The 27,097-nt window shown below is 40.6% G+C and overlaps 2 protein-coding genes across 2 annotated transcripts in view; one reads left to right on the forward strand and one right to left on the reverse strand.

The window, feature by feature from the left end:
• Positions 1-9,855, forward strand: part of LOC139294672 (collagen type XIX alpha 1 chain) — an 89,007-nt gene extending 79,152 nt beyond the window's left edge. The window contains exons 44-49 of the mRNA XM_070916597.1: positions 1,037-1,081; positions 1,592-1,735; positions 2,832-2,898; positions 2,986-3,123; positions 6,477-6,554; positions 9,755-9,855. Of these exons, the coding sequence (XP_070772698.1) occupies positions 1,037-1,081; positions 1,592-1,735; positions 2,832-2,898; positions 2,986-3,123; positions 6,477-6,554; positions 9,755-9,855 (573 nt within the window). The remainder of the gene's footprint in view (positions 1-1,036; positions 1,082-1,591; positions 1,736-2,831; positions 2,899-2,985; positions 3,124-6,476; positions 6,555-9,754) is intronic.
• Positions 9,856-14,483: 4,628 nt separating this feature from the next.
• Positions 14,484-27,002, reverse strand: col9a1b (collagen, type IX, alpha 1b). The gene is made up of 32 exons (XM_070916159.1): positions 26,928-27,002; positions 26,376-26,438; positions 26,235-26,270; positions 26,081-26,143; positions 24,987-25,040; positions 24,580-24,615; positions 24,370-24,393; positions 24,206-24,259; positions 23,199-23,252; positions 22,931-22,963; positions 22,792-22,848; positions 22,640-22,693; positions 21,125-21,178; positions 20,956-21,009; positions 20,755-20,808; positions 20,613-20,666; positions 20,462-20,515; positions 20,322-20,375; positions 20,141-20,194; positions 19,520-19,564; positions 19,378-19,431; positions 19,238-19,291; positions 19,084-19,137; positions 18,355-18,426; positions 18,132-18,167; positions 17,980-18,024; positions 17,827-17,859; positions 17,560-17,706; positions 16,583-16,637; positions 15,478-15,666; positions 15,296-15,373; positions 14,484-14,680 (listed from the first exon to the last, which is right to left on the reverse strand). The coding sequence occupies exons 1-32, from the start codon at positions 27,000-27,002 to the stop codon at positions 14,484-14,486; spliced, it is 2,040 nt and encodes a 679-aa protein (XP_070772260.1).
• Positions 27,003-27,097: the final 95 nt, after the last annotated feature.

Consider the following 27,097-nt stretch of genomic DNA (forward strand, 5'->3'; position numbering starts at 1 on the left):
ATTTACAAGATTTTTGTCACCAAACGCCTTACTGACAGCCCCAACAGTTTGTTGTTTTTTTCTTATTATTAGTTAATATTCCATATTCCTCCACCACAATCTCAGCATTGCCAAGAGTCCTTCTACAGTTTTGTCCTCATGTCTTTCTGCCATGGTGCCTGACTTTTTTGGTGGGGCAACAGTGCCATCTAGCAGGTGGTTTTGCTCCTCTCCCCAGACCCCTTGCACACTGCTTTGAGGTTTAATGTAATGCTCAGGGAAGCACATTTCAGTGGGAAAGATGATAGATTTAAGTCTCCCATCAGGCATTGGGGAATACAGAGTACCGCAGATTAAAGCAGGCACGGGAGAACAGCATCACAAAGAGATGCCCATTTTAAAACCACATCATGCCAGATTGTCTTTTGCATGGCTCCTGTAATCCAGCAGGAAATTGATACAAAGATGCTCCCAGAGGTATTGCTGTGAGCACGGCTAAGGGAAGCAATGAGGAGTGACAGGGAGGGATTGGAAGACACAAGATGTTGTGACATGAAGCCAGAGACAGGTATTTTCTCTCCCAGCTCTTCCATACAGTAGAGACAGCTGGTGGGGAAAGCAGACATTTCTCAAACAAAACAGGAGTGATGCAGAGAAGCAGTGACATTGCAGAAGGTGAAACACTATATGGGGATATATTATACAAGCGATGCACCTGAGCTGAGTGAGAAGCAATCAATGCACAGTCATCTGAAAAGTGTACATTTCTCAAAGTCAAGTAATTCAGGATAAGCTTGCTCACATTTTTTTTTCTTCAGGCAACAAAGAAAAACGTATGCAAATTTTAGAGTAAATATGAGCAATATGTTAATGTGGTGGTTTTTAATAATAGAATATTGCACCGCATGTTGCTGAAAATCAATACTTTGTGTGTAGTGGGGTGAAAAGCTTCAGGGTCAGGATCATTTATTTTTCCAATTATTAAGATGTTACTCCTTTACCTTTTTTCTGTGACAACAAAGCCTTAAAAAACATGTTTCTGCTTTTTTTTTCAAAGGGAGTAACAGGTAGAGCCGGGGACAGAGGATCCAAAGGAGAACGTGTAAGTAGAGTCGTTCCTGTTTTCCTAAAAAGAAGCTGTTTTTATGACTCAGAGTATAATGCACAAAAAAAAGGTTTTGATGAATAGTAATGAAAGTCTTCACTTCAGCACAAATATGACTAATCCCCCACAAGCACATAAGCACTAGATAAAGGCATTTAACGCTCAGTGCAGTTTCCTATTGTATTTTCAACCCAAAATTAAAGAGCTCTGTCACACTTCCGCTGTAATCGGTTGCAAATAGAGGATGCAAAATGAGGCTTTTAGCTTTATAGTTGGCAACAGAACCTCAGGACAGGTGACTGACTGGACACATTAAGAGAAATAGGTCAGTGTGCACAGCATCTTAAGCGACACAGTCAGGCTTGGAAATAGTGACTGTGGTGGAGCTTGTGCCTGCCAAGAAATGTAGCTTTGATTGTTTTACTGTAGAACTCAACCAGATCTAAACAGTTTGTTTCAGTACTGCGTCATATAGAGCTGACACATGTCTGGACTTCTTAACTGCAGGGTGATCCAGGGATTCCTGGAGAAAGAGGCGTTCAAGGCGAGAGGGGTCGCCCAGGAGATCCTGGCCCTATTGGACCGATCGGACCAACAGGCCTAAGAGGCGATCCTGGTCCTCCAGGACAGTTGGGGAGTGTAAACCTCATGGTACGTTGTACATTTGCAGATACCACAGAGCAAACAAAGACTATTAAAACCGTAATCAGCCTACTTTCTTCCTGAGCTTGTGTAACTAGTTCAGTTCTCGTTCCCTGTTTGGAAAATGGTGCAGCTACAGATTTCTGCATGAAACATCAAACAAGGCTGTGCAAGGGAGGATGCTGTTCTCTTTTTCTGCTCAGCGCTTCCCACTCCTCATCTAGGCGCAACAGAAGGTCAGAGAGGGAGAGAGATGGAGACAGAGAGAAAGACAGAGATATGTGGGCGTGCCTAGAGCTCTGCAGTGAAAACACCTCCGTGTGTCACAGACATTTTACACATACTGTACACAGTCACAGCCGTTATATAACATCCAAAGCAGAGATGAAAAGCTGTTTTGAATGCAATGATTCAAGGTCCAAGGCTACTCTTGTTTGCCATTGTTACTGGTGCGGCCCCCGAAAGCTCTAACAATGTTTGAGAAAGGTTGACATGACTGACACGAAGTGTCCTGTCTTCTTTTAACCCATGTTATTTTGGGTTTCTAAGTCCTTTAAGTGGCAAAGCATATATTGTTATATATTTGCCTTGATAATACATACATTTAGATTCATACAGAGCTGGTGTGACAAGCTACTGCAGACTTTCCCTCTTAAGCACAGAGAATTGGACATAAAGTAACACCAAGAAGTCTCTTTATGGAGTTATAATATCTAATTTAATATTCCCCGACTGAATCCATTATTGTTATTTTTACTGGGTTTAAGGCACAGATGTTATGTTATAATGCTAAGTGGGATTTCACTGAATAGTGAGAAAATAAAAAGCTAAAAAATGTGAATTTTAGCAGTAATCCCTCCTCCCTTCCATTGTTTTCAGCACAGATGGTTTCCACAGACTGTGTAGTGGAGATCTGTGAGTTGAGATACATGACAGGCATCCATTTGATTTTCATGCCGTGATAACTGCTGTACCTCCTCTGCTGCCAGTTCACTGTGAATGATAGATGACTTACTGTTGTGTCTTAATTGCTTTTTTTGTGTGTGTGCTTGTCGTCACTCAAATGTTTCAGTGAAGTTTCTATTCTTCTCCATTGCACATACAGGGGGATCCCAGCTTCATGGAGGAACTCAAAATGTATATCAGAAATGAAGTACTGAGGGTCTTTGAAGGTACAAACCACTGCAAATGTATTCTACATGTTATGTCGCTGTTTTCCTGCACTCTGAATGCAAATTCGGATTTGTCTTACCTTGTAGAGAGGCTATCGAGCGCTGCCATGCCACAGAAGACACCTGCAGGCATCTTAGCTTCACAATTCCAAGGGCCTCCAGGACCTCCTGGCAAGGACGGATTACCAGGCCCACCAGGAGAGCTCGGACCTCCCGGTTCCCAAGGTAGGAGCTCAGGCTGCCAGATTGAACTGCTAGACGTTAAAAATAACCACTTCTGTTAAAATAGAAATAACATGCTTAACCTTTGATTGCTCAGAACTATTGGTGAAACTGAATTAACCCTTTGTTGTCTGATGTAATTGTAATCTATTAATGTAGCCACGCCATATGTGTCCACCTCATTGGTGTTAAAATATACCAATTAATCCAAATGCCATATGCTTTACCACACACGTACATTTAAAAGAGGCAGCATTTTCTACTGTATACACAAAGCTGCAGGTTGATATGAACTATGCAGAGTGAACTGCAACAGCCTGCAGTTAAAGATGTTTTTCTTTTTGGATGAAACACTTGAGATTGGCTGGATTGGGGTGGGGGCACCAATGCAGGTTGACACGTGTATTTTGTAGGGATTCATGGGTACTTTTCTCTTGCTTAGACCCATATATCAATGCAGACTGAGGGGCGGGAAGCAGAGGAAAGGCCAGGAGTGTGGTGCGCAGCAGCTCTCTGGGAAATATGAAGACAAACGGAAGAATTGGCTGTGAATAAGAGAAAGTATTATCAATGTGGACAGGAAAGAGCCCCAGTATTGATACCTCACTCCCGGAAAGAAAGCCTCTAAAGTACAAAAGGAGCATAGTCAGGAAGAGGGTAGACGTTCTTTATCAAACTGATACAACTTCCTGACTGCTCATACAACACTAATGGTTTGCTGGTCAGGCTTTATACCTCAAACTTGCTTAGATTTGTGTTGTGTCCGCAGCAGAACTATGGTATCTTAAGAAGAGGAGGAGGAGTGTGTTACAGTGTTGGTGCAGATCAACGCACCACTGCATCTGCCTTTCTCTTTGAGCTTTGTATCTACCTCACATTATTCAAGACCATTTACACTTTAACCCACTGCTATAATATAAACTGCTGCTTTCATTCATGAATAATGTAGTTAAAGTAGGCAACTACTCAACTATAAATATTTGCGCTGTGTTAATGCCGTTTGCATTACACATGTCTTGTATTGTGTTTAGCTTGTTTTATTTTTTTATGCTTCAAACGAGTGTTTTATAGGTGATTCTTAATGCAGCTTTGCAATAAATATTTATTGAAAATAAAGAGGAAAGTTATTTCCCTTGATAAATCAAAAATTCAACAACTTCTTAATTTTTTCTTTGTTGACTTGCGCCTCCACTCAGCTGGGGAGAGAGTTTGGGGTAATATTTCCTCATTATTTCTCGTCATCCTCTGCTGGAGACTGTGCTCCTCTGGAATATCCAATTTGACTCCTTCTACAATATGCCAAAATGAATTGTTTATGGAGAAAAATAACCCCTCTGTTGAATCCACAGTCTTTTTTTCCCCTCATGGTTTGATTTCACATGGGTGAAAGTCTCTAGCTGTTAGAGAACACCCGTAAGGACGCATGCTGATGTGCATCGTTTTTTTTCTTTTTCTTTTTTTTCCCTCCTTTGTTGTAATTGAGTGCTCATTTATCATTCTATTCATCTTTTACTTTTGAGATCGTAATGAAAATACTCACTGCTGTAAGTCATTATGTTGAAGTGCATATTTCATAAATTCTACATTTTGTTGTTTTAGCATTCATTTTTAATTTTGTATTTCAGTGTATTCTGTATATTTATTCATATTGACTGGAAGAAAGTGTCTTTTTTACTCAGGCTGTAAACTCAGAGCTGCTCTGCTTTGTGCTGTGTAATATGGAAATATCAGTAAATATCCCACAGTAATTGGTCTTTGATGGAGCAGCTGCTCAAAGAAAGGTGTTTTTTTTTTCCTTTTGTAAGGCATAGCACAATTTAATAGATGATGATACTGTTTACAACAGTGTACAACAGGTGCAGCTCTGCAATCCTATCAATCAAACATGAAAAACCACTCTGTGGCAATATTATTTTCTATTAACGTATTTGGTCCATTAGTGCCCCTAGAAACAATTTGCTTTCAACCAAGTGCAGACGCATTATGGCATTTTCGATTTATCAGAGTGCACACAACCAGCGTGCCACCCAAGCTTGTTGCCCTGTGTGCTATTCAGTATTTTTTTGCTTAAGGTACAGTGCTCTTTTCTCCATGGAACGTCTCCTCCCTGAATGAATGCCCCAGGCTCTGTGAGTGTTGAAAGAAGTCTCATTATTGCGGCAATGTGTGGATAGCCCCTCTCCCTTTGAGACTCCGTTTTGGAGCATTCATAAGCCTTTTTTTCTGAGATTTTCTCTGACATGTAAGCGTTGAAGCGTTTCCCCTTTGGGCCAGGCGGGTGCAATGCTTGATACTCCTGTCAATGTTTCTGATGCACTCCATGCAACCGCTGGTCCTGAGACTCCATTACTTTAAGTGCCTCATGGGGAAAACATTTCGCAGTCCCTCAGATTCTTACTTGCTGCTGTTTTGAACTGTAAAGACTTACCGGCTTTGCATGGAGTGAGAAAGCCCTTGAATAATATAATAATACTAATGTTTGTGTGCATATTGTTATAAGCAATGCACTTGCTGGCCTGACTTGAAGATTAATGCTAATGCTTTGATTTTGTTTTACTCAGCGACCTTGTTTTGACAGACTAAGCATGTCCTTGTGTTCACTTCTTGTTTTTTTCACCTCAGAGATACATGTAATCATGCAGCAGCCAAATCTCCACCATAGAAAAGACTGAACATAATTTTAACATGAGAGAGATAATCTCGTTTTTGTTATACCAAAAAAGCTGAGTTTTTATGCACTAGCTTTTATGATCATGTTTATGTCCTCCAGTGATCATAGTTTTCTGTTGCATCTGTTTGTTGTCTATTGAATGAGTCCACCTTTGATTATCTTTTCACTCTGAATGTCTTTAGTGACCCACATATCTGACCTCCGATTGAAAAAAGGCCTCTTTGCTCTGTTTTGAAATCTTCAAAGACATGTGCTTGTGGCCCTATTGTTGACAGAAAGCTGTACAAGCCCACAATGCCTCCTTCTTCGAACACTAACGCACAGATGGCTTGTTTGATGATTTCTATTTTGACAGGATGTCAGTACATCTTTTATTATTCAAAGGTTTGGGATTTAAACTGGGAATCCAGAGTAGCCTGTTTCTATATCGACTACCAAAGCTGCTTCACAAGAAGTGCAGACGTGATGCCTGACATTGCTGTCGTATTGATGATATTTGTATCACCTAGAAGCTGATCTGTATGAGTCCCTGGACAGATATAAAGGTTGCAAAAGTGTATCAAGTTACGGCATTTGTACTAATCTTACTAACTGTACGACACGCTCCGTGAACATGACACCGCACAGTTGTACTTCATGTTTTCAGTATTTGTACTCAGCCAGAGCGTTGTGTGTCTGTCCTCAGGATACAGGGGTCAGAAAGGAGAACGAGGCCAGCTTGGTCTGGGGTTACCGGGAGATCCAGGAGACATGGGGCCACCAGGTAAGAGCAGGACATTGCACTTAGAGGCATCCTAGTGTGATGTAATTTATGTGTTTTGAAGTATGTGGTCTAATGGAGGCTTGAGCTATTGCTTGAGCAGACAAAGTGCATATAGTGGAAATTATATATCAAAGATTTTGCTTTCCATCAGAGACTTTTTCATGCACTTGTCAATATTACCCTAGACCGACTCTGCAGTTCCCCTCAGCTCAATGCTCATTCTTGTGGTTTTCTTGTGGGCTGCTCACTCCCACCGCTTTTATCAACATTGTTGCCACAACAGACCACTATTTGTAGCGTAAAGGTTGTGCTGAACCCATTATACGCTGCCCAGCACCAAACAGCAGGTGCTAGCTGGTGAAGATAGTGGAGCATTATGCTGCTAAAAAGACAGATATTTCCCTCAGAAGTTGGTGGAGACCAAAACAGAGCTAAAATGAGAGTGGATATTGGCCATACATTCATCAGGTGGAAACACAGCTCCAAATGAATGTAAATGTTGCTCTGTATCTGCCATGATATGCCAATGTTGTGTTTACAGCTTGTTGCACTGCCCCTCAGTGGCCACAAAAATAAATGAATGCTGCTTTAAATCTTTCTTCTAAGCCTTGCCACTTAACCACTCAATAACCATCAGCCAGTAAAACATAAGGAAGTACGGTATTTGTGCCTATATATAGGAGCACTTCTGGCAGTCGAGCTGCTAATGCGTCAATTATACCACATTTGTCACAGGATGACCAGGCCCTGCCTCTTCCACATCTACCACCCTCCATCAGCTTTTCTTACCTGTCCAATGACAGGAGGGGAGTGTAGCGTACCTCATTGTGATATCAGAGAACTGGGATTGTGTCAAGTCTCACACCTTAACTTCTATTTCAACCTTCATTCGGTATCCCAGCAAGTTTGAGATAGAACACAGCTCCCAGATGGCATCATGTTTTCTAAAACTCGGGAGGCGCTGTGACATGAATGGGACCCCAATAGAGAGCAAAACGCTGCAGTGACAGCGCAATGACGTCCGTTCTGTGAAGGACGGACACAGCTTGGTGTTGTTCTGAACAAAAGTTTCACTGAGCACAACCCAAGATGTCAGCTTGTCCCCTGCTCCTGTGAACTAAAAAATAACTGCCCATACCCTGAAGGAGCGATGAGAAGTGAGATTAGCTCACTTCCAGCCTGTGACAGACTATATCACTGAACCTGAAGTCACTCATCTTATCTATGTAAGTGTGCATAATGCATGTGTAGGGCAAAGGGAACTTGGCTAGAGCTCCTCTAGAGAGGACAAATGACGGCTGTTGAAAGACATCATCTCTAGAGGGGGCATGGTGATAGGAAGCACCTTCGGCACAACTGCCGTGGTTAGGCTTCAGCTGTATTCACATCTTGGAAAGAGCCGGAAAGTACTTGAACAAACTGCTACAGTGTGAATGTGATGGGCCACTGGGTTGGTTTTCAGTCCCTGTACAACGGAAGATTATTTCTACAAACATCATAATGAGGGACAGCTCATACCCCTTGAATTCTACATAGAGCAGGTTCCTCCTGGACCACCTACAGGTTCATGGAGTCACATAGAGGAGATTCACTCAGGAGATAACTCAATTTTATTAGTTTCACTATCCGGGCAGGCTACAACTTCAGTGTTGCTCTCCTGAGGACTAGTAATGTCTAGTAATTTATGTGAGAGTGACCACGATGTCAATTTGCCATCTTTGCCCTCACCTCTTTGTACCCTGACGCCAGCCTGTCATGCCAGCATTAGTTCTGTGCTGTAGCTAATTAGCAGGATTGAGCTAGCAGCTGTAAGACACATGCCGCCTGAACACACAGAATTGGGTAAAAAAAAAAACATTTTGATAATGATACTTTGTGCACCTTTGCTTTGGTATTGAGAGTACAAAGCACCACAGCACTGTGGACAGTTTGTGTGTGAGCAGTTAAGCAGGAGATGGATGTGGCAGTGATGAAAAGGGCAAGTTGTGTTTTCAGAGGGAGGTAAAGGACAAGTAGTACCTGTGCTTCCTTTTGTATGAGCTGTAGAGGAGGCAGGGCTCCCTCGAGCTGTGGCTGGTCTGACTGATGTAATGGACTCTCCTGCGGCTGGACTGCACTGAAGTTTTTTTTTCATAGGCTTGTAGTGACACATCGGACCGAAATGTTATCACTGGTTTTTGTGTTTGTTTGTTGTATGGACGTATATGAGAAACGAGAAGGCAATGTGGACCGCTTCAGCAAGCTGTTGCTAAGTAACATACTTATGCCTCTAGTGCCGTGAAGACCTCACCATATTAGAAAAAGGGGAAATGTGCGTTCTCTGTCCTTCATTCTCATTACAGAGAAATTAATGAATTCATTAATTGTAAATGAGATATCCAGCTTTTGAGAAAAAAAAGAAGAAAAGTGCTTACTGATGTGAAAGTGAAACACGTAGTGGGCTGCTGTTGAAGTTGAGCTGTCTTGAGGAGAATTTAGGGCAGGACAATATGGCTGGAATTGATATCACAATATATTAATTAGAATGCTTTTTCCAATATGGATCTGACAAATGTATGCAAAATCACATACAGTACATAATGATCTATTAATATTCTCTGAAATTAACTGAGTTCCACTGTTACGTTATACATCCTTCCCCAACGTCAGTAACATGTTTTGTTATAGTTACAGTTCTCTTTCAATGATTAATCGAAACAACAAAATGTTGTAAAATGATCAGACTAAATGAGGGAGGGAAGTGACCATTAATTTCATTATTGATTCATCTGTTGGGTTTTGTTTAATTTATGAAATGTCGAAATCAACTTGTCAGTGCTCTCTGGTGGACAAACTGTTTTTAAATGACCACACAGATACGATATATCCGCAATGAGCTAATATTGGTATTGATATATCAACCTGATTTAGCTCTAGTAGAAATATCTGTGGTGGATATAAAGGAAACTATAGCCTTTTGGATTAAAACCAGTTATATATTATTATATTCTTACGTACAGTATTTCACGTGTTACCATCTTTACCAAGGAAACACCCTCCATCTCTAACTCTGTATGGACGGTGTGTGACTGTGTGTGTTTGTTTGAGGGAACGTGTGCCTCTGCCACTGCTTTGAGTTTTATCACTTGTGGAAAGCTCTACTGAACAATGATAAAGTGCAGCCCGGCACAGGAATTAATAATGTCCAATTCTCTGTCAAGGCCCTCCTGGGATCACTTCTCACGGCCCTCCTGGTTCTCCGGGGCCCCGTGGACCTCCTGGGACATGTGACCCCAGTGACTGTCTCCTTCCATCCCTATGAGCCCAGCAGAGCGGTTCAGGCTGGTTCGAGGACACACGTCCAGCTCCGAGCTCAGTGCTGCGGGGCCACAGAGCGGGAGAAGGACGACCTCACTTCACAATAACATTTGGATGCAGTCAGGATTTTTTTTTTTTTTTTTTTGTGGTTGTCGTGTTTGTTGTGAATGCAATATGAAACCTTTTTGTTTTTGTTTTGTTTTTTGCAATGCTGTACTTTTAGGTTATTTCTTGTTTTCACATCCCCTACTGTGATGTAATGCATTCCTTGTATGCTCTCATTATGTCTTTCAAGACCATGAAATTACTTTGTTTCATCAAGTTCAGTCCTGTCTGAAAACATGATCTTAATTATTTGTTTGCCTCCTTAATGGGAATGCCTGTTCACTCTTCTGTTCTTATTCAGATAAGCCAATGGGCTGGCAGAGGGTACATCTCGTGTGTGTGTGTGTGTGTGTGTGTGTGTGTGTGTGAGAGAGAGAGAGAGAGAAGCTGAATGAATGTACTTGTTTTATGTGTTGGTGTTAGAAAATATCAGATTTTCGAAACTCCTTATGCAACCAAAGTGCAGCAGATGTGTCTGATATGGAAATTATTTATTTTGAAGCGTGTTCTTCAAGAATGTATTTAAACTATGGTACTAATAATTGTATTAAATGTAGCACGGATACTCTGTAATATTATTGCTAGCAGGTGTATTCATACATTTGTGGATTACTGAGAGTTTTGTTCTATGAAATTGTCACTCATGACACGTTTGCATTGTGCATGATAATCATTTTTTGAAAAGAAGAATCTGCAGCGTAATCATTGATAAAGATGTCTTCCCATTTCCTGTAGGTTATGCGTCGGTACTGAGTGCTCATCAGTGATGTTCGCCATATCTTTTGTAATTCAAAAACCCACAACTTCACATACATCAAGGGTAGATTTTTCCACACAAAAAGAATGTACTTTAAATGCTGTTGATGTTTGATGAGTGTGACCTCACATTCACCTTTACTGTTGGTTTAATCTGTAAATAAGTTGAGTGATTGTGTTTTGTTTTTTCGCGTCTAATGGGGCTTGTTATGGGACCTGACAATATAATTACATAAGCAAGTTGCCATTGTAATGATGCATCAAGGTTCTCACTTTTCTTATCAATCATACATTGCTGCAAATGTTGAAGATTTGTCTGTCTGTGTGTGTGTGTGTGTGTGTGTGTGTCTGAGATGATGATTATTAACATTTACTGTTTACATAGTGTCGTTTATGATGATTCCTGTGGTTTGTTTGTATATTTTTGATTTTCAGCCACGCAAAGGAAATCGGACCACGACACTGCAACTTTTTGTTCTGGTGAAACATATACTCATAAATGTACTTGAACTTTCTTGTTGTTTTGTTTTAACAGTATCGTGGTCTCTATCTGTCACTATGTATCGTGGGGTTTGGGGGCATCTTAAGACTGGAGTTTTGATTAATTTATTTGCTGTAACATTTTAATGTTTTCAACTAATTTCAGAAGGTTTTGAGTCAACCTTACTTAAACAGGCCGTATGATGTCTATTATCCAGAAACAAGATGAAAGTTTTACTGAGTACAATCACTCTGAAATTGTTCAGACAAAAGTTCCCAGCACTGAAACTTTGGATTGAAATTGTTCCAAAAAGTAACCTAAACTTTATTACCACATTAAACAATAACTTACTAACTATAAACCATAATTGGCCTGTAGTTTGTATTACTTTCCTCAAACTTTCATTTTGAGTGTTGTTTAATGAGAGTTTGACTCAAAGGCTTTCATTTTACTTTTAAGTGTCCTGCTGTGATTAATGTTTGAGAGGTTCTGTGGGTGTATCTGAAAGTTTTGTGACATTAAGAACTCGGTCCTATCTGTATTTCATCCTTTAAGATCTGTTTGACACTTTTTTTTTCATCCTTTTTATTTCACGTCTCACATCATCATGCTTCTCTTACACATGTGAATTATAACTCACATCTTACTTTGAAGCTGCAGAGCATTTTTTTAAAAGATATTTTTCTCAGCGTGCAGGCTTGGTTTTTATCTCTGATCAATTTTTATCAGTATGAGTGGGTCTAATTTTAGATGGGTGTTGGATCAAATGTCTGCAACTGGCTTCATTTGTGAGATGAAAGAGCCCCCTGCTGGACATGAATTTATTTTCTCTTTGCTTGTAATGGAAAACAATCTTTCTTTGGGTTATAGGCTACATAACATCCCCTCCTCCTATTGGCTTCTGTGCTTTCATCGCACTAATTTTCATATTCGGTTTAATGGGTCCCCCCTCTGAGACAATAACGCCGACCTTGACCAAATTCAAATGAGACAGCATCAGCAAACTAATGTGATCTGAAATTTTTGTTGCGACTCTCTGCGTATATTGAATTTAGCTTGAACTGATATTAATGTGCAGCGGTTTGGGACTTCAATTTAGCTAAACAACACGATAACTAGGGCGGACACAACATGGCTGCTGATGTCACAGCCCACTTCACCAGCAATTTTGGTGCCAGCCATTTTACATCCCTCCGAGTTAAAAATCCATTTATTCTAAGTGGAATATTTCAGATGAAAGCAAACTCAAAGGATGGAGGTGTTGTAGGTTGAGGCATCCTTCAGATGAAATGCTGTTACACATCTAAAACAATAACATCAGTTTTACACATCCACATATTTCATTATTGCTTTTTTTATAGTAATGTGAGTTGATCCTGTTGCCACATATAATCTAATCTTGTAAATAAGCTTGTAATGAGGGGGAAATACGGATCAGCCTCTCAGCATGGCCCCCAGGATTAAAAATGTCTGCCTGCTGCTCTCACTGTAACTCCTCTCCCGCGCCTTCATAAGCTCTTGTCGTGCTGAGTGACTTCAATGTGTGTTATTGAATATCTACCTCAGTCTTGGTTTACCACACGTCTACATGGTTATTTTGGGAAAAAATATATCACAATACTAGCTGTTGCCTTTTATTGAAAAAAGAAAAAGCAATTGAAACCTCATGTGTATGTAAAAACAGACTCCAGCAGTCCTGGAGGTTGACATCAGCATCAGATGATCCAGTGTGTATGTGGTTACCAGGTATCAGAGGTTATATTTTACACTTTTCTTTGCAGCATCTTCTATTTACACTGATTAATGGCACCTGCCTTATACATGTGCAATAAATGTTATTCAGTGCTTTACTTCTTGTGTTTTTGTGTTGTATTTTTTAGCACAAACACAGCCCAGGTTACACTTCATTTTATAATGCATTTCTGTGTGTTCAGTGGCAGTTACTGTTTCACATGAGATTATAGTTTGAAGTCCTTTAAGAAGTTATTTTAGTGATTAGTGATTTTTAGCACTTCAGTAGTCTTTAAATTGGAATAAAGTGAATTAATAAAAAGGCAAAGAATATATATATATATATATATATAACCTATTTTGAATTACATTGCTGCAGCTGTGATATTTTTGAGTTTCAAAGTTCATTCTTGACCTTGGAAACAGCTTTTAACAGACTCACCTCAAGGTCCATTTAGTAGCTGGTCTAGATCTTTTGATCACATCACATGATCTTCATCAGTTTGCTCAGTTGTCATGGAAATGTAGATGAAAGAAATGTGTTCAGAAAAGACAGACTCCATCTGCTGATGAAGGTCATGTCATGTGATCGAAAGCTACAGAACAGTTACTAAATGGACCTTGAGGTGAAATTGTTTTGCTGTGATATTTTAGTTTAGTACAGTTTTTGGAAAGACATTCCTCATATTTGTCACAGAGTATTATATCATCACAGAATGATACCAGTATACAGAATAAATTGTTTTCTTTATTCGTAACATTAATGAGGGTCTCCCTCATCCCTAAAGTATATTTCCATAAATGCACGACTGCACTCTGTTGTCATTCTGTACAATGAGGCAAAATCTCACATCAGGTTGTTTTGTAGGAAATATAATTAACCACAATTTAAACATTTTTTACAGATTTACAACATGTTCAACAAACTGAAGTCAGTGTGACTTGATGACATTTTCATCCTCTCTCCTTTTTATTTTGCGGGGCTGAAAAAGACGGTCAGACATGTAGAAATGTATATTAAAAAAGGGTTTCAGCAGGTTTATCTTTGGTACATTAGCACATACAGAACAAAATAATAGCAAAGGGCACTTAAACCAAACAAAATCCTGATCCCGAATTGCTGTGATTATTTGAAATGTTCTGTGAGAAAGTGTTGGAGCTTTTACTCAAGAAAACAGTGTAAATAGGGAAAAGGGAAGAGGAAATTGTAGGCAGAGGTACAATAAGAGTGGGATAAACAAACATTTCTGGTCATTTCATATCGTCTCAGAAACAGGACGCCTTCCTGAAAATATCAAAATACCTCTCAGGTAGAAAAACACACCAAAACAAGCCAGATTTCTGCAGCACATCAATATGTTTTGTGTGTTTTTTTTAAGACTCGAAGAGGCTGGCTCCTTCTGATGGAGATGTGGCTGGCACAAAACATGCTCACAAGACTAGAGGTTAATGGATCAAAGGCACCACACCAACCACAGCTCTTTGGAAGACAGTGTGAAAAATGTTGTGTGCTCGGGGGAGCTAATCCAACAGTCTTTCTGTCTCCGCCAGAGTGGCTCTTAGTTCCCTGCAGGTCCCTTCACATCCAGAGACTGGTGGGCAGCCCCTGCCTGGAGGTTGCAGGCTGACGGGTCACAGTAACCATTAGGACCAGCTGCACCAGGAGGCCCAGGTACACCAGCCTGTCCAGGAACGCCAGGAGGTCCCCTCTGCCCATCCCGGCCTTCCTGACCGTAGCCAGGTTTGCCTGGCTCACCTGTGGTCACAAAATTAATTTTAGGATGCTAGTTGCTACTTTTAAAGGATCACATTTTTCAAGCCTATGTTACAACAGTCACATGCCCTTATATACATTGAAATAGTGTTTATAATCATCCTTTCTGTCGATTCTGGCCTTCCTAACTCAATTTCAATGTTATTGATGGTGGGGTAAACAGTCCTCGTTCTGTGTAAAAATGACTTACTTATGTTAGTCGAAGCTAATATGAGGCTTCAGCACTCTGACTTGGACAAATTAAATGGGTATCTTTCACCTTTTTTGTACCAAATTGCCTCTTTGTGTTTCATTGTTGAGCTGTGGTGGAGGGGCAGTAAAAAAAGGGAATTTGGTCTAAAAATACAATAACTTAGATACCCACTTGATTTGTCCAACTCAAACTGCTGAACTTTGAACACATTTTTATATCAAACAAGGATGGTGTGGATGTTGTCCATACATTGGGAACACGTTAAGAGCAGACCTCTTTACCAGTATGGACAGGAGGAATGACTACAGCGATCGAAAACAGTTTGAATGTACATATGAGAATATGAGTGTTGTACCTGCAATTTTAAGATAGAAGAGCAGATTCAAAAGGCTAAATTGACTCACCAGGAAGTCCGGGAGCTCCTGGCTGACCTTTAGGTCCTCGTACAGTGGGCCCTCTGGAGCCTCTGTCTCCCATTTCACCTGTAACACGTATTATGTAGTGAAGATATTTAGTTATTGTTTCATTTGGTTTATAATTCTCTCACATCACCCTAAATAGCGACATCTGTCAGGAAATTCATTACCTTTTGGTCCTTTCACTCCTATCATTCCTGGTGGCCCTTTGAGTCCTGGAAGGCCTCTTGCTCCAGCCTGCCCAGGGAAGCCATTGTCTCCCGGAGCCCCAGGAGCCCCTGGAGGTCCAGGTTTTCCAGGTAAACCAGCTACGCCTGACTCTGGCCTCCTTAAACTAGCAGCTAACTGGGCCAGCTGTTCTGTTGGAGCACAACAGGAAGAAGATGATGAACCTGATGAACCATTAGATGCAAAACTGGCACCAAGACATTGAATGGTGTAACCGACAGTTATCAAGGGAACTTTTTAAAAATAAGACTTTGTGATAAATCATGCTGCAGCATAAAAAGGCTCATTTTTGAAAGCTCAAAGCAACTCTCATAGAGGAGATGGTCCAACAGCTCCTGTACTTGAGTTCACAGTGAAGCAGAGCGAGGTGAAACTGTGGTCACGATATCCCTCGAGCTCCTCCTGTTTTTCAACCTTTTTCCATACAACCTCAGTAAATTGAGCAGAAAGGAGATAATACTCCTTATTTCAGGCAATCAGCGACAGAAAATGTATGTTCATGGTGCAACGGATATAATATTAATCTCCTGTGGCTCCTTGCTGCATGGTATTTTGCACTTAAGATTCCAGTTTTCTGGCTCCTGATGAAAATTCATGCAGCCGCTGCTTGACTGCTCTTTTTTTAAGATTTCCTTTCCAGGCAGACTCTTTGCTTGGAGCAGAGGAGTGCAGGTCCGCTGGAGGTGAAATTAATTTTTCAGCACATGGAGTATAAAAAAATCATGAGTGTAGGAGATGAGTTGTGGAGACGTAAGAGCAACAGAATGAAGAGAACAGAGGTTGCGACTTCAGTGAGCCATTTTCTAAAGCTCTGAGAAAGGAATCTTTCATCCATCAAATAAACAAAGACTGAAGCTTATTTCATGTTTCAGTTATGAGACCTTCCCTTCCTGAACTTCAGAGGATTCAGCAACCGCCCAGATCAATGAGACAACGGCGGGGCTGCTCTATGTGTGGTTGTGTAATGAGGCATTCTGGGAAAGATTAAAGTCCTGAAATGAGGCACAAGGGAAAGATAAATGGGGTCAAAGGCCTATAAGTTCTTACCTTGCATGACTCGCATGCAAACTTGTTTGATGTGCTGATCACTTGGCTCCTTACCCTGGAAGGAAAAAGACGACTTAATAGATTTCATGACGGTGTCTAAAACAGACTCCACAGCACTGCTATCAAGTGAAAACAGCCCTCCTCCTATTCTACTGACTTGCTTTTACAGCAATTGAAAGATTACTGTGGGTATTCTTGGGCTTATAAACCCTGTGTAATAAACTCAAAGTGCACTGTGGTGAAAGGGTTTCACCTTTCAACAACACAGGTACTGAATTGGAGTTGGGATTTTACCAATCTCGATAAGGAAACGCTCTTTTTGCTTGCCTCCTCTACAGGGATGTCAGAGCACAGGTGAGCCTGGAGCAAGTGGGGATTCAACTCCTGAATACTGAAGACTGATGTATGGTTCGATGTATTCCTTGCTGCTGCACAATACTGGGGTTTAGTGTTTTAGAGTTATTTGCACAAGTTAAAATTATAAGACCGACATCAGAATAACAAAGATAATAGTGAGCAGGGAGAGGTATTCAACCCAGTGGGACTTATTTATGGCCTCTGCCTGTGTATTGTTTTAATATGTTCTGTGGACTTTAAGGAAGACATACTTCCTAAAGTTAGTACCCCTATATCTTCTTGTGCAGGACACAGGGAGATTTTACTTACTCAGGTGCATTAAAAGTCAGGATTTTGATGTCAAATACAAGAAAATGAAAGTGTTGGATTTGCTGTTAATTTGTCTGCTGTATGGAAGGAACATATACAAGGGCAAATAGTAGTTTTTCATTTTTGTGACTTTAAGCATGAACAAAACCAATAATATAACCCCCTGACCAGACACCTACTATACAGAGGGTAGACCAAATGATTCCATTGTTTTTTAGTCTACCCCCTGTAAGTGTTAGCACTAAATCACAACTTTTAGGCCTCAGAGTTTTGGTTAAGGACACTTGACTTGAAGAGACTTGTTGACCTACCGCAGGACCCTGGGACCCTCTGACTCCAGGTGGACCCCTGTTCCCCTGCATGCCCCGCGGTCCAGGTGTGCCCGGCGGCCCCTCGATGCCAGGCTGCCCTCGGCTTCCCTCAGGACCTCTCCTGCCAGGCTCGCCAAGGTTACCAACCTTAGCAGAAAATAAGGTACCAGACCAGAGAAATATTACAAAGCTGCAGCACTTTCTCAATGGTTTGACGCCACAGGAAAACATTGAGATAAAAGGTTAAAATAATCTGTTTGAACTCACGTCTCCTTTAGGTCCAGATTCTCCTGACTCACCCTATAAACAGCATTTATAAAATACAGAGGATGGAAACAGGGACAAATGTAGTCTGGTGAGATTCTATTGTGAATAGAGATGTTGAATAGTTAAAACAATGGTGTCAGTGTAACAACTTACAAGATCCCCTTTGTCTCCAGGGTTTCCCTCATCACCTTGTTCTCCCTATGAAAACATAGTCTGTAAATGATTTATGCCAAGCAGCCCACTTGTTATTTAAATACAGAATTACTATTAAGAGAGAATTAATATTTAGTATCAGAATTTCATACCTGGTCTCCTTTGGGTCCGGCTTCTCCACGTTCCCCCTGTTACAAACAAAACAAATGTGTTAACTAAGAGTTGTGGCTTGTCGAATTCAGTAGTTCAGAATATTTGCCTACACTAGAGGGAGCTGATCAGCTGTTTGTTGTTGAGCATTAATGTCTCTTGCTGCTTAAGACAATAGTCCGACATCTGAAAAGGTCTCTGACTGGGACTGTGGTGATTTCTTACCCTCTCTCCTTTCACCCCGGGCAGGCCATGAGGACCAGGGAGACCAGGAAGGCCGGGGTCACCTTTGGGTCCCTATAACAAACAAACATGCACATCTGATGAGTCATCTAAGCAGATGCACAGCAGCCTTTATAAGACAAAATAATGCAATTTGCTCTTGATTTGTAACCCATTTCATGAATCATAACACCTGTTAACATTGCTGAAATCGCTCAAATATCAGTGGCTATAGTAAGTTACAGTAAACAACTCCAAACTTAGCACTGCTGCTTATTCTCTTGGGCATGTTTGTGTGCCATTTCCCCTTTGATCACTGAGTGACTGTCTGAGGAATGCCAGGAGAACAGAGAGCTCTTTCAGCCCCCTGCTAACAGGTCTCCCCTTCCTGTGAAAATAGACCTCATGTGAGATCCAGCCTCGGCCTATTCTCTGAGACATTCCAGTGAAACAACAGCAGGGACTATGCTCTCTCAGGCGTCCCTCCTTTTCAGCCTCTCTCATTCAAAGTGAAAAAATGCAAGAGGTAAGTATTGTTTAGTGCCGCTCCTTGTTTATGTCTATATTCTATATATTACCACTACTGATTGTTGGATGCACACTGACAGCTAAGATTTTTTATAATACTTTTATTCAAAATAAAAGCATGGATAAAAACGTTTTAATCAAAATCAACCAGTTAAGATTTAAATTTAATTTAATTGTGCTCCACAAAATGTGTTTATAACTTACCCTGACACCTGGCTTGCCAGCTGGACCCAAAGGACCTTGCTCTCCTATACTTCCCTGTAGGGAAGAAGAGGAGAAAATGATGAGAAAGTAAAAGGATTGAAGTTTGAAATTAACATACGAACAAAATAAAGAAATTCAAGCAGAAAGTACTCACAGGTTCCCCAATAGGTCCAACAGGTCCCACCTCTCCCTGTTCTCCGCGCTCACCCTGTGGTGTGACAGTAAAACAGCACGGTGACACAACAGAGGTGACAAAAGAATCACAGTGTTTCAACATGTGCTGCTCACACTTACTGTTTTGCCAGCAGGTCCCATTGTTCCAGAAAGGCCTGGCTGACCAGCGTCTCCCTGTGCAGAAACAACCAGAGCTGCTTTCAGATTTTGAATGCAAGAAAAAACAACTGATAATATTTAATAATTGATCAAGCCAACAAACCTTAGGTCCACTCAAGCCTTTTGGTCCAGGTGAACCAGGCAAGCCCTAAAAACAGAACAGAGGACATGTCTTGAAGACAACAATAATAAGGAGATATATTTCTTACAACGACGGAGAAATATTTCTAGCAGGAAGAAAACACACCTCACTGGGAGAAACTCTGGAGCATAAAGACAGCAGGCTTAGTGGATGAAAAATACATTTGTTTGAGCTTTTGACCCAAATAAGCTTAAGGTGATAAAAGCGCTCTCGACAAAATCTTTCCTTATGCTGCCACAGGCAGGTTGTTCCTGCCAACTGATGCTCATTAGAGCCGTTCATTCGACTAATCACAGGTTTTTTTCCTGCCTGTAGCATAGCCTGCTGTATGAGTGCAATATCACAGATGGATGGAAATCAGTGGTTATGCTTGAAATGTGAACATACAGAAAAAAGTTTGTCATATATTTATAAAATACAAGATGCAAAAACATTCTTCTGACTGCTGTTTTTAACTCCAATACAGATGTGGAGATGTTGAACTACATGAGCTAAGGTGCTTTAAACCGCTCCTGGTGAGTTTACACGGGTGCATCCACTCAGAGTCAGTCTTGACAGTTTGGGATCAAAGGTCACACTCACAGGAAGTCCCTGAAGTCCGACCTCTCCAGGAACGCCTGCCTTCCCAATGCCTCCCTGCCGGGAAACAGACAGTGGAAGAAATTAAGCTACTACTGTTCCTAGCAGCCAGATAGACAATTCTGAGCTGTAACATTAAAACATACTAGTTTTATGAATAAAGTAGTAAAAAACAATGCTCTACCTTTGCTCCTGGCATCCCAGGAATACCCTCGCGACCGTCCACACCCGGTAAACCCTGGTGATAAAAAACACAAACTAAAGTGAGTTCACAACGTATCGGAACATCAAGACTTTATTTGTCATCATCGATCAGACACTCACAGCCTCTCCCTTGGGACCTGGAAGACCTGTGATTCCTCTCTTTCCTTGATTACCCTGAACAACAAAGCAACACAGCACATTTAGTCAATTTCAAACCAGAATTCAATCAGAATTCAGAATTTATTTTCAACATCAGAAAATGTCTACTTACTGTTTCACCTTTAGGCCCAAGCTCGCCCATCATACCTCTCTGGCCTCGATCCCCCTGAAATAATGCATTGAATCATATGCTGCTCATACATACCACATTTGCAGCAAAAATAAAAAGCATTTGTGTCATGGGACAAACTTACAGTTGCCCCTGCAACACCCTGGGGACCTGGATCTCCATCAAGACCTCGAGCTCCCTGCCAGACAACAATAGAAGTGTTGGTATTATAATCTGTTTAAACAATACACATTTGAATAGACAACTAGTAATGGAATTCACACTGGATTCGCAAGTAATTCAGGAAGAATCTGACATATATGGTAAAAATCATAGAAGCACTTACCATCTCTCCCTTGGGGCCCATCATTCCCATGGCTCCACGAAGTCCCTGAGGACCCTGAAATAACAAGGAGATCCATGAGGTGCCTCAGTGAACAAGAGAAGCTGACACCATAAACAGCAAATTGTAACTTGAAAGACTCTAACATCATCTAATAAATATAGTATCTAACCATTGGTCCTTGGGATCCGACCTCCCCTGGACTTCCCTGGTCTCCCTCTTCACCCTGAGTGAATGAAAGAGAAACAACATTAGCAGAAAAACAAAGTCAAAGTCAATCAATTTAACCACATTATAAGAGTGAAACTGCATCCTAACACATGATGCAACCCAGTAGTGCCTCTCTTTTGCAGAAAAAAATCAGAGGCTGCTCCTATCAACTGTGTTAATTAGAAAATGAGGCAGCCATTCTGAAATGTGTTTAATACCCACTTTTTAATGGATTGCAAGGGCGCAAAAGCCGACAATTTAACTCCAAATTACCGTTCTCCTGCTTTGCAAATTACAAATAATTTATACGCTGACTCCGTGGTAGACCTGAGGAGGCATATCCATTAAGATAGATAGTGGTTTGGGTCTGAGGCTGCACACACTTTCTGTCATTAAAAAAGGCAATTTCTTCTTTAAATTATTTCCATTAGAATTGGCTGATAAGGCATGTAAACAATACATAGCTGCTAATCAAATATTACACAACAAATGAACACAATGAAAAGGGTCAGCATTTGTTTACATCATAGAGCAAGAGAGAAATGAGAATATATTCTTAATTCTGCTTGATTGTCCAAAAGAAAGACTGTATCATTACAAGAAATGTCTTCAGTTTCTGGTGGATAGACAAAAAAAAGGCGAAGAAAATCTTATTCTTGTTTATTGCCATAGATTTTTATGATATTGTTATATGTGATATGTAATTACTGGAATATATCATTGTTTCTGTTCGTTTCAAATACAAAGTGAAGCATTGTATGTTTTTGTATGTAACTGGGTCACACAACCTTTTATTACTTACAACCATGTGCAATCTTTCAAATACATACTTATTTTATATTTCAGTATTTTTCTTAAATATCATGAAATTATACACTCTCAACCACAGCACAACATCTGGTTATTCTATTGTTAACTTTAGTTCAAATTTGTGAGTGGAAAAGAGGCAAAAAGGCCCCTCAAATGAAACTTCCAGTGAAGGAGAAAATCATTCCCGGGGACGGAGCGCAGACTGACAGTAAATCATATCCTGGCATGGGGTGATAAAGGGAGATAGGCCCAGACTCATTTCCATTTATATAGTGCATGGACACATTACAGGGAGAGGGTAGTTGTGCTTGAACATCATTTCAAATAAATCATCCTCCGTGCATTACAAGGAGTCAGAGGCATTACACACATGCATGTATCGCTTCCTCTTGAAATAGAGGAGCACAAATAATACTTGTCTCAGAGGTGCCAGGAATCCCTTTTTCACGTTTAAGTCATGCATAATTTCTTTCCGATGTGGAATGTTGTGGCACGTGTGACAGTTTTGAAGGGAAATCCATGTTTTTAAGTAACTATTTATGCAGTTTTATGTGAGTATAAATCCACTTTGTTGATGTTGTTGATGTTTGTAACATTTCACATGACAGGAAATACTTGGCTTTGGGTTAACAAACAAGTATTTTTCCCTAAATTGAACACGTTTTACCTTGTGGCCTTGTTTCCCAGGTTCTCCTGCTTCACCTTTTACACCTTTGTGGCCCTGGAAACGTACAGAGAAAAAAAGGAGCACCCATTAAACACACTATATTTTGGAACACTAACATGATTTTAGTGCGACACAAAACACCATCTACTCACCTTCATGCCAGGAAGGCCAGGATGTCCAGAGGTCCCAGGTGGACATGAGTTTGGACACTAAACACCAACATAAAAGTCAGAAATGATTCCTGACAGCAAAATAAATATTATTTGTATTCTCCAGAAAAGAAAGCTTTACCAGGTCGGCACTGCCTTGCATTCCAGCTGCACCCTGAAATTTAGAGAAAATACAAGTTAACACTTTTATATTGTAATGTATCAACCTCATGATGATTCTAAGGAGCTTGTAAGTCACTAGAGGAAGGAGAGCAGGGCGCAGTGGTGGCATCACTGACATGGCCATATTAATTTCGTGGCTGCATCAAACTCCTTCCCATGTGAAATCTAAAGTCAAATGTAATCATTTGCAAATCTTATGAGATGTCAAATGAAGCTGTGTCACTTACTCTGGGCCCTGTTGGTCCACGAGGTCCCTGTGGTCCTCTCACACCCATGGACCCCTGTGGAAAGACATAGAATTCGTCAAAAACTACACCAAGAGAATAAATGCAATCCATTACTGCTGAATAGTCTACAATATATATAGTATAGTGTATAGTACAGTTAGCTCACATGTTATATGTGCAAATATTCATTCAGGGGAATTTCAAGTTAATATTTTTACTTTGGAAGTTCATATTTTCAAGTGTATTAAGAGGTGATGCTAATTGAAATGTACTATGACAAATTAAGAGCTAAACCCAGGTTGCAATCTTAACAATGTCCAAAATCACTGCTTTAAAATCCAATGTAAGCTGATGCTGACAACTATAGCCAAAGGGCAAAATTAAAATAAATCAACCTGTAATGTAAAGATCAATTCTGGGTTATAAAGTACCAATACAAGATTAGCCAGAAGCAATTTAGTCAGATGAAAGGCTCAATATATTTTATATTTTGTGTTGACTATCTTCCATTTCTGAAAAATCTTAGAAGTGTGAAATAAAATGCTAAATCCATCCATCTTCAATTGGACGAGAACATTTTTAAACGACAAGTCAGTCAAATACAGCACATTTTGATTGATAATGTAATCAGTGCACAGTGTATGTGTGTTAATGTGTGCGTGTGCACAAATGTGTTTTGTCATAGATTTGTGAGGGTTCGGGGTCCACCTCTTCCTCTAGTTTATTGACACTTCAGTATATAGTGCCGTACAGTACAGATACATTGTGTTTATGTGAATTAAATTATATACTTTAATGATGGAAGATATTTGAAATCATCTGCATACAGTGTCTTTCACTTCAGCTTGGACTGACTTCCACATTTTTGTTATCACATCTGTCCGGTCCTTGGCCAGTAGTAGCACCACCACCTCGGTGCCCATGCTGGTAGTGTTTGATGCTGCAGTGTATTTTCTAGCCTGTAGTCCTAATTTAAAACAGAGCAACATTGCACAGTCTCTACTCACAATTGGTCCAGCTTTTCCCACTTCACCAAGAAGTCCTCCAGGCCCAGGTGGTCCCTGTTCAAAGTCATATTTCATGTATTCAGTATTAGCACATTTTTGATAAAGACTAGCTAAATGTAATACAAACTGCTGTATTGATTGTGTGGCATAAACAAATTACTTACGGGGAGTCCATCTGGCCCAACACCCTAAAGAGAGACATACACAGTACAAATCAGTGTGATATACACACACACACACATATATATATATATATATATATATATATATATATATATATATAATTTGGTGTGCACAAGACAAGAAAGACTTCTAGATTATGTCATTTCCAGATTTTCATGGTTGATCTGATCCTTGGAGGAAAGGCTACTCACAGCTGCTCCACGAGGTCCAGGTTTTCCAGGTTCCCCCTAAAAGACAAAGATAAATAAATACATTAGATACACAGACAGGCATTGAAACAAATACTGAAATACTGTGTTCAGGTAAAATTGAGCTGTGTGAGCCTGCAGACAGTCCGAGTTAACATTCCTCCGGCTCATCACATGACTGCGCCGGGCACACTTGACCCAGCAATGTTTAGCCTAATGAGGACCGATGTTGGCTTTCATTCCCCACGGAGATTACACAGAAGACTTGCAGGATTAAGTCTCATTTGTCATGAGGAATTGGTTTATGCGCAGCGGCTCTCGCTGTCATGCCAAAAAGACTGGACAGCAGCTTGGCACCATTTCATTGACAGTCCCTGAAGCAGGAAAGCAAAGGCTCATTAGTCACTCACTTTCTGTCCGGGGGGACCGTCGGGCCCAGAATCTCCAATAGGGCCGGTCAAACCCTGCAGAGAAGAGACATCATGCTTAGCTAATACATCATAATAAACCTTCCAGCACTTCAGCACCTATATATTTTCACCTTATATTTGAAAGTTATATGTAACTGCTACCTCAGCAGGCAGTACTTTTTTCCCTCTGTCAATATTCCCATATGTTACATCATCATAACACAATCACACTCCAGTGGGAGGAGTCCTGTGTATTCATAAGTGGGATTAACTTGACTACAACCCCCCTCCTCTAAGGTGTTTCACTATATACTGCACTGCTACTTCACGTTCAGCAGTCACATTGAGATAAAACCTGTGTTTTTTCAAAACGTCATGACGTCCATGAGGGCACGTTCAATTTAGCAGACACACAGAAAAAGTTTGCACCAGGGCAGAGGGCAAAACTCTCAGACTGCAAACCAAGCAGAGAGCTACATTCCTCTGGCTCATTTCAAACAAGCGCGCTGAAAGAAGTCATTCCACACTGTTTTGAGGATTCTCAACAGGAGATACCAACAGCGGCCAGCCAACAAAGTTGCTATTGTTTTCAGAATCCTGGCAGATGCATCTTGGTATAACACAGGCAATTAATCATGCTGCTTAAAACATGTACATTTCTATCACAACACATTCTGAATGAGTGTTGAAAGAAACTGATACTTTATCTACCTAAACCTTTAAGGTGAACTCATTTCACCTACAGCCCCTCTTTGTCAGTTTATCATCAGCACCAATATTATGTTTGGACGTTTTCCTAACCCTCCTTTAAACTCTGAAGGGAGCAAAGTTAATTACACGCGGGCCCTGGTTCACCCTGTTACAAAGGAAATTTGGATTTGTTCATCCTGTTTAATAAATTCCTCACATTTTTGCTGCTACATATGAAATTTCATTGGTCACTCTACAAGACTAATAAGTGACGAATATAACCTACATGGTGGGAGGATCACACTGTGTAGTTCCACCCCCTTGCAGGCTTCTATGTTGACCTCGTTGTGGCCAACAATGCAACAAACACCAAATATATAAAGTATAAAACATAGAGTGCTCACATCATTTCCAGGAATTCCAGGTAATCCTGAAGAGCCAGGTTTACCTGCATCTCCATCAGGTCCCTAAAAGCAAAGGTTCAACATGTACACATAAGTCAGTGAAAAGCCATGAAACACTACATAATTTATATTCCTTATTAAATGTTATAGTTACAGGAAGACCATCTTCGCCGTCTGCTCCCCTTTCCCCCTGAAAAAAAAAGAGATTCAATGCTTTAAGGTGAGCAAATAGTGAACTATTTGCAAGGTATTCAGCACATTATATGGACAATGTTACAGAACTGAGGGCACTTACAGCAACGCCATCTATTCCTGGGACACCTGCAGGTCCAGGGGGGCCAGTAGGTCCTTGGTTCCTCTGAGTAAAATAATAATAATATAATATCAGAAAATATAAAGAAAATATTAGCTTGAATTTCTAATAACAACCCTTCCAGTTGTGGCCATTTATTATATTGACATACTGCTACACAGACAGTATGAAAAAGTGAGAACAGGTGCACCCACTTATTGTAGGTTGCTAGAAGACATTGATACATACATACATTGAAATAGCTTGCAGCCTGCAGAGATGATCTCTGATGGCAGAATCAGAATTAGAGAGCACTTTGCAAAAGGAAATGTTTAAAAAGGAGATTCCAGACAAAAGTCACATCCTTGACTTTCTTTCTGGGACAGATGTCCAATAAATTAGAAGATAAAACAATCTGAGCATTTCGCCACAACTACAAGTAAAAAATGTTATTTAGCATAAGTACCAGGAGAACACTCACCTGCACCTCTGTCACATCAGTCTATAGAGACAAATAGAGAGACCAGAGAGAGAAAGACACATAATAAGTCTTACTTGAGCGGAGCAGATAAGGACAAGCTGCAGAAGCAGAACCACAAGTGGCCCTCTAACGCTGGGGGCCCGAGCCATGATCTCCCCGTGGGCAGGAAAGGTAAAAGTAGTCCTTTCTCTGGGTTTTGTTGGGTTGAAGGAGCCCCCGACAAAACAACCCAACTGAATCCGCT

Source organism: Enoplosus armatus, chromosome 12 (genome assembly GCF_043641665.1).
Source record: "Enoplosus armatus isolate fEnoArm2 chromosome 12, fEnoArm2.hap1, whole genome shotgun sequence".
Lineage (NCBI taxonomy): Eukaryota > Metazoa > Chordata > Actinopteri > Centrarchiformes > Enoplosidae > Enoplosus > Enoplosus armatus.

Excerpts from the sequence above, each read along its gene's own strand:
- col9a1b (XM_070916159.1), bottom strand. The coding sequence starts at position 27,002 with ATGGCTCGGGCCCCCAGCGTTAGAGGGCCACTTGTGGTTCTGCTTCTG. Across the intron at positions 20,667-20,754 it reads AGGGTGTTGCAGGGGCAACT|GGGGATCGAGGCCAGAGAGG; the intron begins GTAAGTTTGTCC and ends GCATTATTTCAG. Across the intron at positions 15,374-15,477 it reads AGGAGTGAAAGGACCAAAAG|GTGAAATGGGAGACAGAGGC; the intron begins GTAATGAATTTC and ends TACGTGTTACAG.